Consider the following 17037-nt stretch of genomic DNA (forward strand, 5'->3'; position numbering starts at 1 on the left):
CCAAGAGTAGAAGAGGAGCATGTGAAACAGCTCTCAGGCACTGTGGCGTGAGGGGGATATTAATGTTTGAGGGGATCGCGGCAAGGTGTCAGGGGTCTTCTAACACAGGAGGTAACAAGAAGACAGGCTTTAGACGGGGTTAGAAAATCCATCTAGATCCTAGAAAGAACGCACAGAATTAGTGACTCTCCCAGCATTCGGGAGACAAGGAGTAGATGAATCTCTGTGAGTTCGAGGCCAGCTTCCACTTCCCACCCTGGAAATGGTATTTTGTTACAGGAAAATCTGACCTGGGCTCCAAAGTGAGCAATAGCTGTGATGTGGGATGACCTGACTGCCAAGGGCGCTGGACTCACTCGAAGTAGGGGAGGAAATTTGGATTCCAGGAATCTGCTCCACTTTCATGGGTGGCGACAGAACCAGGAAAGTCACGGGTAGAGCAGAGGCGGGGACCCTGTGCGCTCAGAGGTCTCCAGGGTCCTGGCATCCTTCCCAGCAAGCGACTGAGCCATAGGAGACAATGTGGGCTCCTGACCACTTCCTTTCCCTCCAGCTCTGGACATGGGAAAGCACAGGGCTCCCTCCTGGCGTCGTGGCTCCCTGCACCCAGACGGAGTGGCTCTCCCTCCTCCGTGCTCGGGGATTAGCTCTCTGAGAACTGGCGACGGGATTAGCACACGCGAAAGCGGCGCCCGGCCCGGGGATTACCGCACCTCCCACCCCCGACGTATATATTCGGTCGCTCGCGCCAGCGGCCCGCGGGCATGGCGACTACAGGCAGCGCGACGAGCCGCAGGGATCCTGGACGACCCTGCCCTTTCTCCATCGAGCACATCCTCTCCAGCCTGCCGGAACGCAGGCCCGTGGCACGGCCACAGCAACCCGTCGGTGACCGGAACCCCGCTGAGCCCGACGAGTCCGAGGCGCCTGCCGCCGCAGCGCCCTGCACCTGCTGCTGTTGCTGCGGCCCGCGAGCATCACCCCGCGGAGTCCCGGAGGCGGCGTCCACACCCGGTGAGTGCGAGCCGCGGGGCGAGGCGAGCTCCGGGATCTCGCAGGGCGGCCGGTGGGGCGAGCTCGGCTCCCATCCTAACCCTGTGTCTGCCCGCGCCCTCGCCCCGCCCCGCCCCGCAGGAGTGAGGCTAGCGTGGCCGCTGAGACTGGCACCGGCGGCGCCCTTGCCCCTGACGGCGCCGAGCGCAGGCTCTCCGGCTCTGACCGCCACGAGCGGCCAGGGCCCGCAGCGGCGCACAAGGCGTCACCGAACCATTTTCAGCGAGGAGCAGCTGCAGGCGCTCGAGGCGCTTTTTGTACAGAATCAGTATCCCGACGTGGGCACACGCGAGCGCTTGGCGGTCCGCATCCGCCTGCGGGAGGAGCGCGTGGAGGTGGGTGTCTGCCCCGCAGCCCGGAGGCCAACTCTGACACCACACTTCTCTTTCAAAGACCGACCAGGCTGGGGGTCATCTCTTAGCTCTCCACGCTGGAGGGAAACCCCCAGGATCAGTGGATGGGAGCGCAGGACCAGTTCCTGTATCATGTTTTTGGGGTGCCGCCGAAATTGGAAGGCGTTAAAGAGTCTTTTTCTCTGACTTCGTCTGTCCTCCCCGTTTTCCCTATTGAAGAGAGACGCGTTCATTCATACCCCGATGTGGGAAAGTTAAGAAATGTGCAAAACTAGTCAGGCACGGTGGCACACGTCTGTAATCTCAACATTCGGGGAGGTGGAGACAGGAGGATCACGCGTTCATCAGAGTCATCCTTGACACATAGCGAGTTAGACGCCAGCCTAGATTACTTAGTACTTTGAGAGAGGGAGATACTGGGCCAAGGCTGGGAGACTAGGAAATCTCCGTGTAGGAGGTTTTGGTTCTTTTCTTTGTGTGGCTAAGGGAAGTGATGCAGATCCATTCACCTGCACCTCTGTGGTGTCGCCTACCACCCGGCGCGCCTATCAGCCCTTCCGAAGTTCTTTGGGTGTTGGTCCATGGAGCCTGAGCTGTCCTGGTCCCCTTCCTCCTCAGGTCTGGTTCAAGAACCGCCGGGCCAAGTGGCGACACCAAAAGCGTGCTTCATCATCAAGGCTCCTGCCTGGAACCAAGAAACCTCCCAAGGAGAGTTGTTGATGGTGTCTGGTGGTTCTCCTGGCTTTGGCAGTGACTTGGAGCACGACAAAGTAGGAGGGAGACAGAGCTACTTGCACAGAAACTAAGAGAGGACAGCATCGTCTTCCTCGGTTCTCTTTCAGTGTCCGCCTGGCCAGTGCTGGGAGAGAGGGGATCCAAGACCTCTTCACCTATGACGGGAGGGCACATGGGGCGGGAGCCAAAGAGCTCCTGCGGGTAAAGTGCAGACAGAGCAGGTTAACTTCCTCGGGCATCGTTACCACCTAGAGAGGTGCTAACTCCATCCAGGACCCCAAATCCTCTCCAGGGGAGCCTCCCTCGCTGTCTCCAGGACTGGCCCAGTATCTAGTCTTCCACTTTCTGGGCTTATTCTGCCCCCCAAGGTCCTACACTGGACCTGTGTCAGGCCCTGTGGGATAAGGAGGCTGTGGTTGGTATGTTCCGGATCCCTGCACCCACTCCTTCATCTCAGCCTTGTGCTGTTACCAAGAAATAAACAAGACCTACAAATACCACCAAACAGTCCAGGACCCCAAGTCCTCGTTTCAGGCTTCGTTTCCACACCTATTGAGGAGCTGGCTCCCCTCCACATTTCCAGAGAACTAGGGGATCAGCACGTCTTGGAGAGCACAGCTCAACAAATCCTCAGTTCTAGTACCATGTTTTCCCTACCAGAATTGAAGCCAGTGGATGGTAGCAAGGCCTCCTGGGATTTGCTATGCCCTCTGGGCACTACCAACCTGCTTCCCAGATGGGAGATCTTTAGCCATTTGCCCCCAGGAGGTTTCCATACAGTGGCATCTGCCTATTCAGGGAACATGCCATCCCCACTACCTTGGGGAATGTTTGTCCTTCTATAATCCTGGTCACACACAAGTGTGCAGGCTACTACAGCATGGAAGTGCAGCTTCCATCGCCTGCTGACCTGGGCAGTGGGCTGGGGACAGCTAACGCCACCATTCCTGTCCTGATCTCCTTGCTCTGTCCCCTTACAGGTTCTGAAGTGTGTGGTGGTGTCTGCGAGAGATGTGGTCCATCCATGGAAGCTAAACTGTAGAGCCAATGGCAGAAAATCTTGGCACTGTGTAAAGATAGTTGGTTTAGCCGGGCAGTGGTGGCACACACCTTTAATCCCAGCACTGGGGAGGCAGAGGCAGGAGAATCTCTGTGAGTTCAAGGCCATCCTGGTCTACAGAACAAGTTCTAGGCTCTAAAACTACAGAGAAACCCTGTCTCGAAAAACAAAACAAAACAAAAAAAGATGGCTGGTCTGGAGAACACTGAGCAGGCATGTATCCCCAGCCAGAGCTGTCCCTAACACTGCTAGAGACATCCAGGATGGGGACTCCTTCCCCAGTCCCTAGGATGCACACTTGAGGCTGCCGCCAGACTCTTCTTCCCGAACTTTGGCCTTGCCTTAGAAGATGACGCTGTCTAGCTTCAGACACAGTAGTCTAGGATGTCAGCTCACCTGTAGGCTTGGGCATTCACATTGTGCTGGGTTCCAGGCCCCCTGTCCTTCTTGGTTATCCAGAACCAGAGTTTGCCTGAGTTTCTGCCCTCCTCTCGCTGTTACCATCCCCTGCAGAGGCTCCTCCCACCCCTCAGCTGATGCCTGACCTTAGCAAGTGTCTATTTCAAAGCCTCTCCCATCTCTATTCTCTTCTTTAAAAAACAATCGTGTGTATATGTGTGTGTGTGTATGTGTTGCCTGAATGCATGCATGTGCACGATATGTTTGCCCGTGCTGGTGGAGATCAGAAGAGGGCGTTGGAACTCCTAGAAGGGCAGTTGTGAGCCACCGGGTAGGAACTAGAAACTGAACCCCAATCCTCTGGAAGAGCAACAAGTGATTTTAAAGGATGAGCTATCTCCACACCCCTCTCCATTCTCTTCTTACAGTGTCTCTGTCCCTCACGTATTCACACCAAGCCCATCCAATGTCGCCTCTAAATATGTCAATAAAGCCTAGGAACTAGCGTCTCTGCAGCTTTAGCTGCGCAAACCTGATGAAAACTGCCATCACCTTGCACCATGACCATTACAACTTTCTCTAGTTATGTTCACCTGAACCCACTCTGGCCTCCCTTTCAAAATGAAAATAATGTTTCTTGCCAAGACCCCAAAGATACTGTGCAGCTCGGCTCTGCCCCTCTGCTGTCACTTCCTTCGCTGCGCTGTGTGAAAAATGCCCTACTTGGGGATTTGCCTTGCTCCATCCTAGCCTGGGCCTCTGCACACGCCTTTCCAGTGCCACTTGACTGAAGCCTGTCCATTCGTCTTGGACTATGAACACAATCTATGACCACATTCTGCCTGGGGAAAATGTCGTTTGATATGCCCTGTGCAGAAATCAGGATTCTCTGAGTAGACTTCTTCTTGCAAGTCACAGACATGATTTTACACATTTTCAGGATGACTTAATGTGTGTTTATTATTGTGATCAACTCTATAGGGGCAGGGACATAGCCATAAAGTCCCCAGTGACTCCCAATGAAGGAAGAGATCATTGGAAAAGCAAAATTGTACCAAATCATTCTGGGCTAGAACTTGTTTGGCATAATTCACAATGTCCCTTAGGATGGAAGTCCAGTGAATCCTGTCAGTGAGTACAGGCCTCTTTTGGGAAGCCCACTCGGCAGGCAGGGAACTAATAAATCTAACCAGAGATTTAAGTGCCCTCTCGTTCTTTCCTTTCTTTTACCTTTTGTTAGATAATCTGGGAAGAATTGTCTTAGTGTTCTTTTTCTGAATTTTGAAGTTATATATGATTTTTGAAGTATTTAAAAACTCCTTTGAAACATATGCAGTGGGGTTTTTTTTGTTTGTTGTTTTTGTTTTTTGAGAAAAAATGAAACTTCTAACAGAAGGAATGTGGCTTCAAATATTCGCCCCACAGCGCCCCCTAGTGACCATAGTCTAGACAGTCACAAGCAACGCAGACGGGAATCAAAGACTACAAGTCCCTTAAGATCCGGCGCTCCCAGTGACATCATTTGGAGCGCCGGCTTTGTTATAAAAATACTGCTTCTCCATTGGCTGGCTGTTGGTGTTGCCTACGCCGCCCGAGTGGTTCTGGGATAGCGATGGGGACGCCCGGGACCTCGGCGGGCTCTCTGTTTCTGCCCTCCGCGTCTGCGACCCCGAGGAAGCGCGCGGCCCGGGAGGCCGGGGTTGCGAGAAGCAAGCAGCGGGTTCTGGATGAAGAAGAGTACATCGAGGTACCAGCTCAGTGCGAGCGCTGGCTACTTTCGGGCCTCTCCCCCGATTCGCGTTCCTCCCCAGTCCTTTTTCTGGTCCTGGAACTCGCAGCCTCCTGGGGAAGCAGAACAACTGCCTTGGGGTTTGGAAAATCTTGAGACCCAAGGAAACAGTGCAGAAGCTGGCGTCCAGTTTTCAACGAAAAGTTGGAGTTGTCTGTTGAGGGTCAAAGAAATGAAGTTTCCTGTTAAAGTATGGGTAGAATTTTGACACGTTTTTAGGGTGATGGCGAAAAGGACTTTCTGGAAGGCAGCGACATTAAGCGTAAAGGCTGGGGGGTCCTGGAAATAGACCGCGGTACTGGCCGTGTTATTGAGGGTCTCGGTTGCTCGTCGAGTTAGGGGTCCCACTGCAAACATGCTGGAGGGCAAGCTGACATAGGTCTAGTTTTAGACTGGTTAAATTTAGGACGCTTCTGGGATATGCCAGCATGTGTCCTCGCCACGCAGCTGGGTATACAGATTTGCAGCTCCACAGCAAGGTCTGGCTGGAGGCGATACCTTGTGAATTTCATCCGGTGGTGGCGGTAGTGGTAATTGGCTTTCAAGAGAAAGGTTTGGATTGAAATAAAAATTCATGGGTGGAATGATGAGGATGACAACATCCACATTAGTCCGGCTGATGTTGTAGATGGGGCCAGCAAAGGAGAACGAGAAAGACCAGTTAGTGAAGGATTTTTTCAAGAGGTTGTTCAGTAATGTTAGGTAATCAGAACCATATGAGATGGACCACCTTGCTAGAAAATGCGTCTAAACCACCTTGCAAACCGCAGTTATCCAGATAGGCAGAAGTGAAAAGCCCTTAGGGCCTAACATGGATACTGGTGTCAAGGCTCCCAAATGCCAGCTCTGGCCTTTGTTCTGATTGCTTATGATAGGGACTCCAGACAGTCATCCAGAGAGATTTCTTCCCTGATGTGGAGAAGCTGCAGGCACAGAAGGAATACTTGGAGGCTGAGGAAAATGGAGATTTGGAGCGTATGCGCCAGATTGCCATCAAGTTTGGCTCTGCTCTGGGCAAGATATCTCGGGAACCTCCACCACCCTGTAAGAGGATGCCACTCTACAAGGGCACAGAGGGAAGTCTGTTGTCACTTTAGACTTGCTCTAATTTCTAACTTGCTTCCCTCAGATGTTACTCCAGCCACCTTTGAAACTCCTGAGGTACACGCAGGCTCTGGTGTGGTGGGCAGCAAGCCCCGGTCGCAGGGCCGGGACCTAGATGATGGTGAGTGAGCACACTCTCTTGGTCTCATTGTCGAGAGTGCTTGGGAGCCATATTGAGTTTTCTCAGGACCACATTTCATCCTTGAGAGGGGTCCCCTAACCTAAGTATCAGCTTTTGGGATCAAAGCCTGGTGTGGGAAGCAGAAGTTCTGTCCAGCTCCCCAGTGTGTAGGAGCAGCGTTCTGTGCCTGTCTCTGGAATGAGAGCCCATCACTGTCACCAGCCTGTTGAATGTGCCAGCCTTTGTCTTGTAGGGTCTGTGGGCTGGGAAAGCTCTTTCGTTACTGACTCCTGAAGATGCCTTAGGCCCCTTCTTCCTTCCGCGTCAGTTGCTGCTTGTGTCTCTTCCTTCAGGTCCGTATTTGGGTGTTACCTGTTTGGGCTAAGAGGCAGAAACTTGTGTGTACATTGAGGTTCCTGACCTTTTGTGTAAAGTTGGAACACCCTGGGGCTCTATACCTCAAAGCTTGCCTTGGCTTCTCTGATTTGTCGTGCTGAGACCAGAGTCTCACTGTTTGCCACACTGCTGGCTCTGTGTTTCCCTGCAGGACGTAACATTCCGGAAAGTGTTTCTTGTTTCTCACCCTAACTACTAATTCGAATGCCCTCCCAGAGAGCAGGGTCATGGTCTTGCTCCCATCAGAGGGCTCCACATTTGGATTAGCACATGGTGTGCTGCACATCCACAGGCATGTAGAACAGGTGAATGTGCCGTCTTCTCCACGTTTCCTGAGCATCGAATATCCATGTGGGGTGTATCTTAAAGTCAGGAGGAACCCTGTATAGATCTCTTGGCCATGTGTGTGTTCCACATCCTAAGGGACTTGTCTGGATTGGTTGATCAGTAATAGGATTTATCACTAGAGGTGGGTAAGATGCTTTTGTATCAGGCGCTAGTCTGCAGCGTACTGTACCATGGCAGATGTACAATGTGCTCACTCAAGCATAGCTTCTCCACAACCCAGCTTTTTCTTCCATGAACACAGTAGTCGCTATCCTTGGAGCTTGATCCTTGATGGAAATATAGTAGTCACAGGACAATCTGAAGATGCCCTTCTTTTTACACATTTATTTTACCAGTAAACATTGGAGTTCTATAATTACAGGTAAGGAAACAGGCTTCGAAAGGCCGTAACTTCTGTAGGTATCAGGAATAGTCAACAGTTGAATGCTCTTGAACTTGTGTTTGGCACTGGCTGGCACACAGATAGTGGTTCAGACTGTCAGAATGGATGAGAAACCTTGGTCTCACATGCCCCCTTGAGATTTTCAGTGCTACCTCTACAGGATAATCGCTTGCCTTGGTGGCAGGGATCAAGGTGGTATGGTTGGCTTTTGTGGCCCAGAGTCTGTGTGGCCCTCCCTGGAGCGCTGGACCATATGGCTTCTGCCTTAGGAATGAACTTGATACCCTGATGCATAATGACCACACTCACCTGTAACACCAGCCAGGAAGGGAAAGGTAGTTAGGGCAAGGCAGTCCCGGGAAGGAAAGAAGAACCTTGGGGCTTTGGAGGTCAGTCCTCTGGGGTTAGTACAGTTTGGGCAGAGGAACGGGCTGCTAAGCTCATGAGCTCTTGCTTCAGTGTTCGTCCCTGCCCCTTCACCAGCCACTCAGATCACAGACTTCTTTTGGCATCCAGCAGATGAATGGAACTAGCCGGCAGCTATGGGTGCCACTTGGGGCTACCTGAACACTTGGGGTTTGCTGTGTCACCTAGCAGGAGTCAGGGTTCCAGCTCTTCCAGAGTGGTGTGGTCCCCAGACTGGCTATACAGTGGTGATCATGTGAGTGATGCTGTGTTCCCTACCTGTCCTGCCTGAGCAGGAGAGGCTGCAGATGAGGAGGAGAAGGAACCGCTGCCCAGCCTGGATGTCTTCCTGAGCCGCTACACAAGTGAGGACAATGCCTCCTTCCAGGAGATCATGGAGGTGGCCAAGGAAAAAAGCCATGCCCGTCATGCGTGGCTCTACCAAGCTGAGGAGGAGTTTGAGAAGGTAGTCCCGGAGTTTGAAAACATGGGCACCTTCTTTGGAGATGGAGTCCCAAGGCCACAAGGTCTGAATGCCTCCCTGATCCTACTTTTCCCCCATATTACTCTAGCGACAGAAAGATAATCTTGAACTCCCATCGGCAGAGCACCAAGCCATTGAGAGCAGTCAGGCTGGAGTAGAGACCTGGAAGTATAAGGCGAAGAATTCTCTTATGTACTATCCTGAGGGTGAGTGAGAAGGACCGAGGGCCAGGACTTTTAAAGTGTGTGTGTGTTCACTGCAGCATGGACCAGAGAGAGGTCCTGGGCCATCTTGGGGTTGGGAATATGTGACATCTGTGGAGCATTGCCTTCCACACCGCTTTGCTAGGTTCTGTAGGTGTGGTGTTGGTTGGGGGTGACTTAGCTAAGTATGCTTCTACCCCTCAGGCTGCATGACCTCTAGGGCTGAGGTGGGGCATGGAGCATCCCACCCCTGTGATGCCTGCTACTGTGCTCTTCCTTTCATAGGTGTCCCTGATGAAGAGCAGTTGTTCAAGAAACCACGTCAGGTAGTTCATAAGAACACACGCTTCCTCCGGGACCCCTTCAGTCAGGCCCTGAGCAGGTCCCAGCTACAGCAGGCGGCTGCCCTGAATGCCCAGGTGAGTCAGCAGAGCTACCAGGCAACTGGACAAATGTGATGGGCTAACTGTGGATAGGTGTGGCATCTTTCATTGTAGTTGTCCCCTTTAAGTTAGGATTGTCCTGAGGCCAGACAAGAGCTTAATTGGGGGGCTGGAGAGATGGCTCAGCGGTTAAGAGCATTGCCTGCTCTTCCAAAGGTCCTGAGTTCAATTCCCAGCAACCACGTGGTGGCTCACAACCATCCGTAATGAGGTCTGGTGCCCTCTTCTGGCCTTCAGGCATATACACAGAAAGAATATTGTATACATAATAAATAAATAAATATTTTAAAAAAAAGAGCTTAATTGGCAGCAGGGGAAAATGTATAACTCAATAAATCAATTAAAAAAAGGTCAAATAAAAAAGCTTAATTGGCAAAACTACCACAGCCCTTTTGTGATATGACCCATGTCTCCTTTGGCCCCCTTCCAATGGGTCCAGCTCTGTACCAGCCGCTATGATATTGGTCTGAGGGAAGAGAAGCTTCTGGAAGCTAATCCAGACCCATACCTATCTACCAGGCAGGGAGGGGAATAGAGCAGTGTGTTCTGGGAAGTGCTAGGGGGAGTCTGATCAAGAGAGTGAGTACTCTCAGAGGGTAGCTCTGGTCATCATGGGGTTGTGGGAGGAGAGGCAGGAAATTGGGGAGATTTAGATGCCTCTAAGGAAAAAGACAGCACCGACTCTTTGTAGTATTGCATCCTAAGAGATTCATCCTTGGGTGGAGGAAAAGGGGCACCCCTTGCTTGATGGTCGCTACTACAGTTCCTCAAAGCCCTTGGGAAGATATGAAAATAGGGGTCTTCCTGCTCTTTCCCGAAGAGCCCCAGCTCTACCCCAGAAGTGTTTCCTACATGCACCCCAGCACCTGCCGTCAGCTGTGGAGACCCCCTGACTCTGGGTTCTCTCTCTTCCAGCACAAACAGGGCAAGGTTGGCCCTGACGGCAAAGAGCTTATTCCTCAGGAGTCCCCCCGAGTGGGCGGCTTTGGATTTGTTGCCACTCCTTCTCCTGCTCCTGGTAAGACATGGGCAGTGGGCCCAGACTGGACCGGGCGGTGCATAGGCTAGACTCTTCTGGAATGTGCCTAAGTTTCCCCAGTGTGCCATGTCTTGTTCTGGTCTTCCCTGTGATGTGAATAGGCAGACGTGTGTGCATGCCTGGTGCTTACAGATCTAAATTTGGAGAGTTTTGTAGGTGGAGAGGTTCTGGACACCAGGCCTACTGTCTCTCTGCAGGGAGGCCGCTGAGATTGGGTGTGTCCTTGATACACAGGCTGCTCCTCTGCCTCACTGCACGCTGGCCCCACACCCAGTGCTGTCGGAGGCCGCTCCGGCAGAAATTAGCTGGGGGTTCCCTGGGAGGCTACAGAAAAGTTAGATTAAGAGAAATGAAGACAGAAACATAGGCTAGACCAGGAGGACCGATGGTAAATACCAAACAACCCTGAGTGTATTTCTCAGCCAGCGTACATACTAATCACAGTCAGAAGGCAGAACAAAGGGCGATCCGGTCAGCTAACCACCTCCCTGCACTGTCCTTGGGAGGAAGCTTAAACAGGTGCATTATCTTATACAGTGAAGAGGCTTCTAATCTCTAACAAGGAGTGCTTCTGGCTGGCATACACCAACCCAAACCTTAATAGAAAAATGTGCTCTTTCAACTGGGCAAAAAATATTCTTTTCTATGGGTTAACACAGACATTATTCATAGCCCTCAAGGTTACTGGAAAAGGCAGAGCAGGCAAGCAAGCTTGAACTCAAATGACTTAAGTCAGAAATGACTCCAGATGGAAACTGAGTCACACGTGGGCTCAAGTATGTGAAGACACTATAGGTTTGCACTGGGATTTAGGAAGCCTTGGAAACCCAAAGTGTTTTCTTCTGTTGATGCCCCTGGCCCTATGCTAGGATGGGGTCCAATAGACCCACCTTCCCCAACCTAAGCGCAGCTCTCATGCCTTGAGGCTGTGGTGTCTTTGAAGTTCCCCTTCAGATGGTGGGGTGCTAGACTCTAGAGTCTCAGGGAAGAAGAGTTTGCCTGTTGGCCTTAATGTCAGCTGGGATACATGGATTAAGACAGCACCCCACTAGGTCCTCTGCTCTCTGTCTGCAGGTGTGAATGAGTCCCCACTGATGACTTGGGGAGAAGTTGAGAACACCCCCCTAAGAGTGGAAGGGTCAGAGAGCCCCTATGTGGACAGGACACCAGGCCCGACTTTCAAGGTGGGTTGTGGCGAGAGGACGTGAGTCTGGGACTTGGTGTGGATGCCTTCGTGCTTCTGCTCAAGACCGAGCACCGGACTTCTGTGAAAGAGGGGATTGTGGTAGGACTAGCAAACCTTTGGAAGGGTGGAGACCAAGGCAAGGTAACAAAGCAGGCCTGGAGGCTACACTATCACAGAGTTAGCCCAGAAACTCCAGCTGCCCTGTAGGCCTGCAGACATAGTGTGTGTTTCCAGAAGGACCATGTGCTGGCCTCTGATTACATAGCATAGTAGGGACACTCAGGATAGTACAGTGTGAGCCCAACATTGTAGGACTGGATCAGTGGAGGTCAAGACCTAGAGCAAACCAGAAAGACTGAGTCAGATAAAGCCTGGTATACATCATGTGGCCTCTCTCTGGTGGAACAGGAAGCTAGAGGTAGACAGACAACATGTACAAATCAGGTGACCCTGATGGAGGGAGTCGGTGGGTGGGAGGGAGGTATGCCTGAGTGGGTGGGTGGGAGGCAGGTATGCCTGAGAGCTATGATGGAGTGAGTGGGGGGGTGGGAGGCAGGTATGCCCGAGTGGGTGGGTGGGAGGCAGGTATGCCCGAGTGGGTGGGTGGGAAGCAGGTATGCCTGAGAGCTATGATGGAGTGAGTGGGGGGGTGGGAGGCAGGTATGCCCGAGTGGGTGGGTGGGAAGCAGGTATGCCTGAGAGCTATGATGGAGTGAGTGGGGGGGTGGGAGGCAGGTATGCCCGAGTGGGTGGGTGGGAGGCAGGTATGCCTGAGAACTATGGGGAAAGAAAATACAATGTCCCTGGCTTCAGGGAGTTTGTGGACAAAACAGAGAGCATCAGTGTGGTTTGGAATGTTAAGGAGAAAAGGTCCCTGATACTTGAGAGTATACTTGCTCACTGTGAGGGTGCTATCCCTCAGTGGGCAGATCAAGAACGTGAATCTTCTTTGGGAACCCAACAAGATTAGATGTGGTTTTGATAAATATCAAATGCTTTGGTATGCTTTGGTGGCTGGGCCCCGGGTCATCTCAAGCCTCCAGATACCGGCTGTAATCAATTCAGGCTGTGGCAGAGAGGGATCATGTTACTCAGCAGTAGAGTCCGGACCCCCAGGAAGAGCAGAGCTTTCCTAAGTCCGCGTCAGACGTGCACCGCAGTCCTGACACTGCTGTCCTGGGCCGAGCCGGGAGGACCTCCCTGGCCTCGAGCAGTCGGTAGAGTTCATGTGCCACGCACCTAGACAGATCATGGGTGGAGGTTTTGGAGGTCTTGACTGTAGACTGTATCTGGGATGTGAGATAACCAAGCCAAACAGGAGAACAGACAAGGTGCTGTTGAACACGAAGTGTGGACTACGGCTCTGACTGAACGGTGAGTGGCACTAGCCCTGCAGTGGCCTCTTCCAGAAAAGAGTTCTGAAACAAACAAACCCTGGGCAGGCTCTGCAGGGGACAGGGCAGAGCAGCCCACTGTGCCTTGTGTGCCCAAGTGTCAAGCAGGATGGAAAGCTGGGGGCAGACAAAAAATAGAGGGTATGGGAGGGAGGGAAAGGTGGTGTTTCAGATGGTGCGAGATTGCAGGGCCTTTGAGGATAAAAGGTAAACTAGGTTCTGAATATTGGTACCAGCAAAGTAAGTTCCAGAAAAGTGAAAACCTTAAATATAAAACAATAATTTAAAAAACAACTAGAAGGTAATTGTTGTAGGGAGCTGAATGACCTTCCTCCATCAGGTAATGGTATAGTTTAAACTGTTTTTGTTGTTGGTGGTGGTGGTTTTCACTTGGGGTTTTTTTGGTGGGGTTGCTGGGGATTTAATCCAGGATCTGCTTCCTGTACATACCCTCCACCCCTTTTAGTATCTGAAGTGCTGGGACCAGCATTTTTGTGTGTTTTGAGAGCATGTCTCACTATGTAGCTCAGATTTGCCTGGACCTCACTGTGTTGATCCAGCTGTCCTTGAACTCACAGAGATCTGCCTCTCAAGTGTTGAGACTGAAGGCATGCACCACCACTCAGCTCCCATCCACTTTTTATTTCTTTGTGTATGTGTATAAGCATCTATGTGCATGGCATGTGATATAGCACATGTATGGAGGTCAGAGGACAACCTGTTAGAGTGGTTCTCTCCTTCCACCCTGTGGAGTCTTGGGGGATTCAAACCAGGTCATCAGGCTTTTAACAAATACCTTTACTCACTGAGCCGTCTTGCTTTTCTTTGTGTTTGTTTTAAGACTGTGTCTGATTGTATAGGCCAGGGCGACCTCACATTCTGTAGTCTCCTGCCAATTGCTGGGATTTCAGGAATCCACCACTACATGTAGCATGATCAGTAAAAACCCAGAGACAGATACAACTACAGGACCAGGCGGGACAGAAACTTCCGTCTACAACTACATCCAGCTGGGCGGGGCTTTTGACAGTTATTGGGACAGATGAGTTGCTGGATTATAACAGTCATGGAGGAGAGGCTGGTGCCCATGCAGCTGCCCTGCTGGATAACAGACTGCCTGGCTGGGTAGGGTAGCAAGGCCATCACAAGTCACTCACATGCCCACTACCTTGTAGATCTTGGAACCAGGCCGCAGGGAGCGTCTGGGTCTGAAGATGGCCAATGAAGCAGCTGCCAAAAACCGGGCCAAGAAGCAGGAAGCATTGCGGAGAGTCACAGAGAACTTGGCCAGGTGAGAGGCAGCTGGACCCTTGGGTAGGATGGGGTAGAGATGAGTTTGTGCCCATCTCACTCAGCCTCTAAGACCATATGGGTACGTGACTTGCAGGACAGAGCCCAGGGTGTATCTACAGGGTTCTTCTGTGAGGGCTGTGGCTGTGTGTGGAGCAGACTGTGAGGCACTCTCTGTCTCTCAGTATCTTCCTTGGCCTTCTTTAGGCTCCTTGCCTGACTGTGAGCTCCTGTTAGTTCTGTGAGAGTTGGAGACTCCAGCTCTCAAAAGTCCGTGCTCCATCCAGTCCCACAGGCAGAGGTAGCTGTTCCACAGATCTGACCTGACTGCTTTGTGCCCAGTGTTGTCCTCCTCAGCTCAGAGTGACCATATCTCTTGACAGGGCTCTTCCTGAGGAACTGAGGGAGGCCTTGCCTTGAGCAGCACCTGGCCTCTAACAAGGTTGCTTTTTTCTGTCCCTTCTCTACAGTCTTACTCCCAAAGGCCTGAGCCCAGCCATGTCCCCAGCCCTCCAGCGCCTCGTAAGCAGGACAGCCAGCAAGTATACGGATCGCGCCCTGCGGGCAAGCTATACACCATCCCCAGCACGTTCTACCCACCTCAAGACCCCAGCTGGTGGGCCACAGACCCCGACAAGCACACCAGCCCCTGGGTCTGCCACCCGCACACCCCTCACACAGGACCCAGCCTCCATCACAGACAACCTGCTGCAGCTTCCTGCCCGGCGCAAAGCTTCAGACTTCTTTTAGAGCCAGGCCTGGCCAAACCTGTGGATGCTTTGTGGGACACTTTGTAGAGTGTATACGATAGCTGTCTACTCTTCAGAGGACTCCAGGCCTTGGAGAGCCAGACCACAGGCACCACAAGTGTGTAGTACTGTGCCGTGGCCAGGTTGGCACGTCACGCTGATCACTCCCCTTGGGAGTATAGCATTGGTGCTGTCCCCCAAGGCCCTGCTGAAACTGAACCCTCATTAAAGAACACCTGGCACCATCTGGCCGGGCTGCCGATCCATATCCTGGGGCCCACCTGGGTGTCTCAGGACCTCAGGACTAAGAAGCAAGGGGCTCTGGGGGAGGAGATGTGTAGTTGGCAGAGCTGCCTTCTATGCTGAGTTCACACCTGAGCCTTCCACTGTGAAGGGTAGCTCAGACCCCAGAAGTCATGCCATTGCACTCATGGGTTCTGGGTCCAGCTCGGCAGCTCCCAACTAGGCCTGACTATTTGGATTGTTGGTTACAGGCCCAGGTAGGTCCTGTTTATCAGGCTAACACCAGGACAAGTCACTTTCCTGTGGCTTCAGCTCTTACCTCCTAGCACCTAACTTCTAGCTCAGGTAGGCCTACAATACCTCCCCGCCTAATCTCTGCTTATCCCAGTGTTCTTGACACTTCCTCCTGGGCTCTGCCAAGACACCTGCCTTACCTCAGTCTGGGCTGTGATATGAAAAGATGAGTTTGTGCTCGCTGTAAACCTGTGAATGCCATGTGCACCAGCAGCCTGCTCTTTGCCTGTGGACTAAGGGTAACTAGCCCTCAGGTGACTAGTGGCCTACTGGGCCCATGAGCCTATGCCTTACAGAGGAGAAGAGTCCCTACTGTCTGGGCCTAACAGAGTCTGAAACTATGATCTAATTCCCCAGCCAATGGTCTTGAAGCTGCTGGTAGTGTCACAGGGCTTGAGCTATTCAGGTAGCCTAAAGCACACCTGACTCTTCTCAGCCCCAGACCCTGCTTTGATTCCATGAGAGCCACCTTTCAAGTCTGCTGGCATTGGTCCACTCAGGCCTCTGCACTGGTGTTCTCTGGAAACCACCTGGGTTGGTTACTCCCTGCCTTGGCTCTTGTTCTGCCTAGTGTTTGTCTGTTTGACACAGCTGGAGTTACCCTAAGAGGAAGGAACCTCAACTGAAGAATTACCTCTCATCAGACTGACCTGAGGGCATGTCTGGGGGGGGGGGGCATTTTCTTGATTGCTAACTGATGTAGAAGGGCCGGGCCCTGGGTTGTGTAAGAGCCTGGGATTAGGCTAGAGAGAAGCCAAGAAGCAGCGGTCCTCCATGGTCTCTGCTTTGGGTCCTCCTTAGGCTCCTGCTCTGGCTTCCCTCAGTGATGGACTGTGACCTGAAAGTGTGCACTGAAATAAACCATTTCCTCCCCTAAGTTATTTTTGGTGAAAGTTTTTATCGCGGCATCAGAGACAAATTAGGTCAGGCCTCTGCTAACCAAATGTTCCCCTGTGAGTTCCTGTGCCCTGGGAGCCTCAGTACTGGAACTGGGATCCCAGGCTAGGGAGTTTGTACTTTTGTCTCTCAGGGAAGTTGAGCTTTAATCCAAGGGGTTCCCCGAGTGAGTGGGAAGCAGAGACGGGAGATGGGAGCATGGATGCTGCCTAGGTGCTGACCCCCTCAAGCATTTGACCAGTGTGAGGGACCCTTCAGGGAAGGATGTAACCAGGAATGGCATCTAGACACTTTGATTGAGGAATGCTGGAGGTTGGGCCATTGCGGGTTGACAGGATGGGGAAGATAGCAACAAGCTGTCAGCTGGGCCACCCCATTCCTGGGGATGGGAGGGTGAGGCTTGAGCAGTTTTGTCTCTGAGGTTAATGGATACTGACCACTGGGGAGGAATAAGGCAGGGTCAGGGTAGCTTATATTGCATTAGTTAAGGAAGAAGCATGGAGCTGTCCAGGCCTGGAAGCCTTGGAGGTGGGAGAAGGCCAGAGGCTGACAAGCATGAGCCTGGCAAAGGACTATGGCAGAGGTCCCCTCTGCCACAGGCCTCACTGAGTCTGCCTGGGCCTGAGTATGCTGGACATCCCCGCGCTGGATGAGTCCTAGAGAAAAAGAC

General features: G+C 52.3%; 2 protein-coding genes across 2 annotated transcripts; both read left to right on the forward strand.

Moving 5' to 3' along the window:
• Positions 1 to 752: 752 nt before the first annotated feature.
• Positions 753 to 2126, forward strand: Gsc2 (goosecoid homeobox 2). The gene is made up of 3 exons (XM_057766156.1): positions 753 to 1014; positions 1135 to 1388; positions 2025 to 2126. The coding sequence occupies exons 1-3, from the start codon at positions 765 to 767 to the stop codon at positions 2124 to 2126; spliced, it is 606 nt and encodes a 201-aa protein (XP_057622139.1). The 5' UTR covers positions 753 to 764.
• A 3078-nt stretch (positions 2127 to 5204) lies between these two features.
• Ess2 (ess-2 splicing factor homolog) lies at positions 5205 to 16393 on the forward strand. The gene is made up of 10 exons (XM_057765841.1): positions 5205 to 5347; positions 6265 to 6433; positions 6519 to 6614; positions 8442 to 8611; positions 8718 to 8835; positions 9118 to 9251; positions 10191 to 10293; positions 11389 to 11498; positions 14070 to 14185; positions 14655 to 16393. The coding sequence occupies exons 1-10, from the start codon at positions 5213 to 5215 to the stop codon at positions 14932 to 14934; spliced, it is 1431 nt and encodes a 476-aa protein (XP_057621824.1). The 5' UTR covers positions 5205 to 5212; the 3' UTR covers positions 14935 to 16393.
• Positions 16394 to 17037: the final 644 nt, after the last annotated feature.

This window comes from Chionomys nivalis, chromosome 3, assembly GCF_950005125.1.
Source record: "Chionomys nivalis chromosome 3, mChiNiv1.1, whole genome shotgun sequence".
Lineage (NCBI taxonomy): Eukaryota > Metazoa > Chordata > Mammalia > Rodentia > Cricetidae > Chionomys > Chionomys nivalis.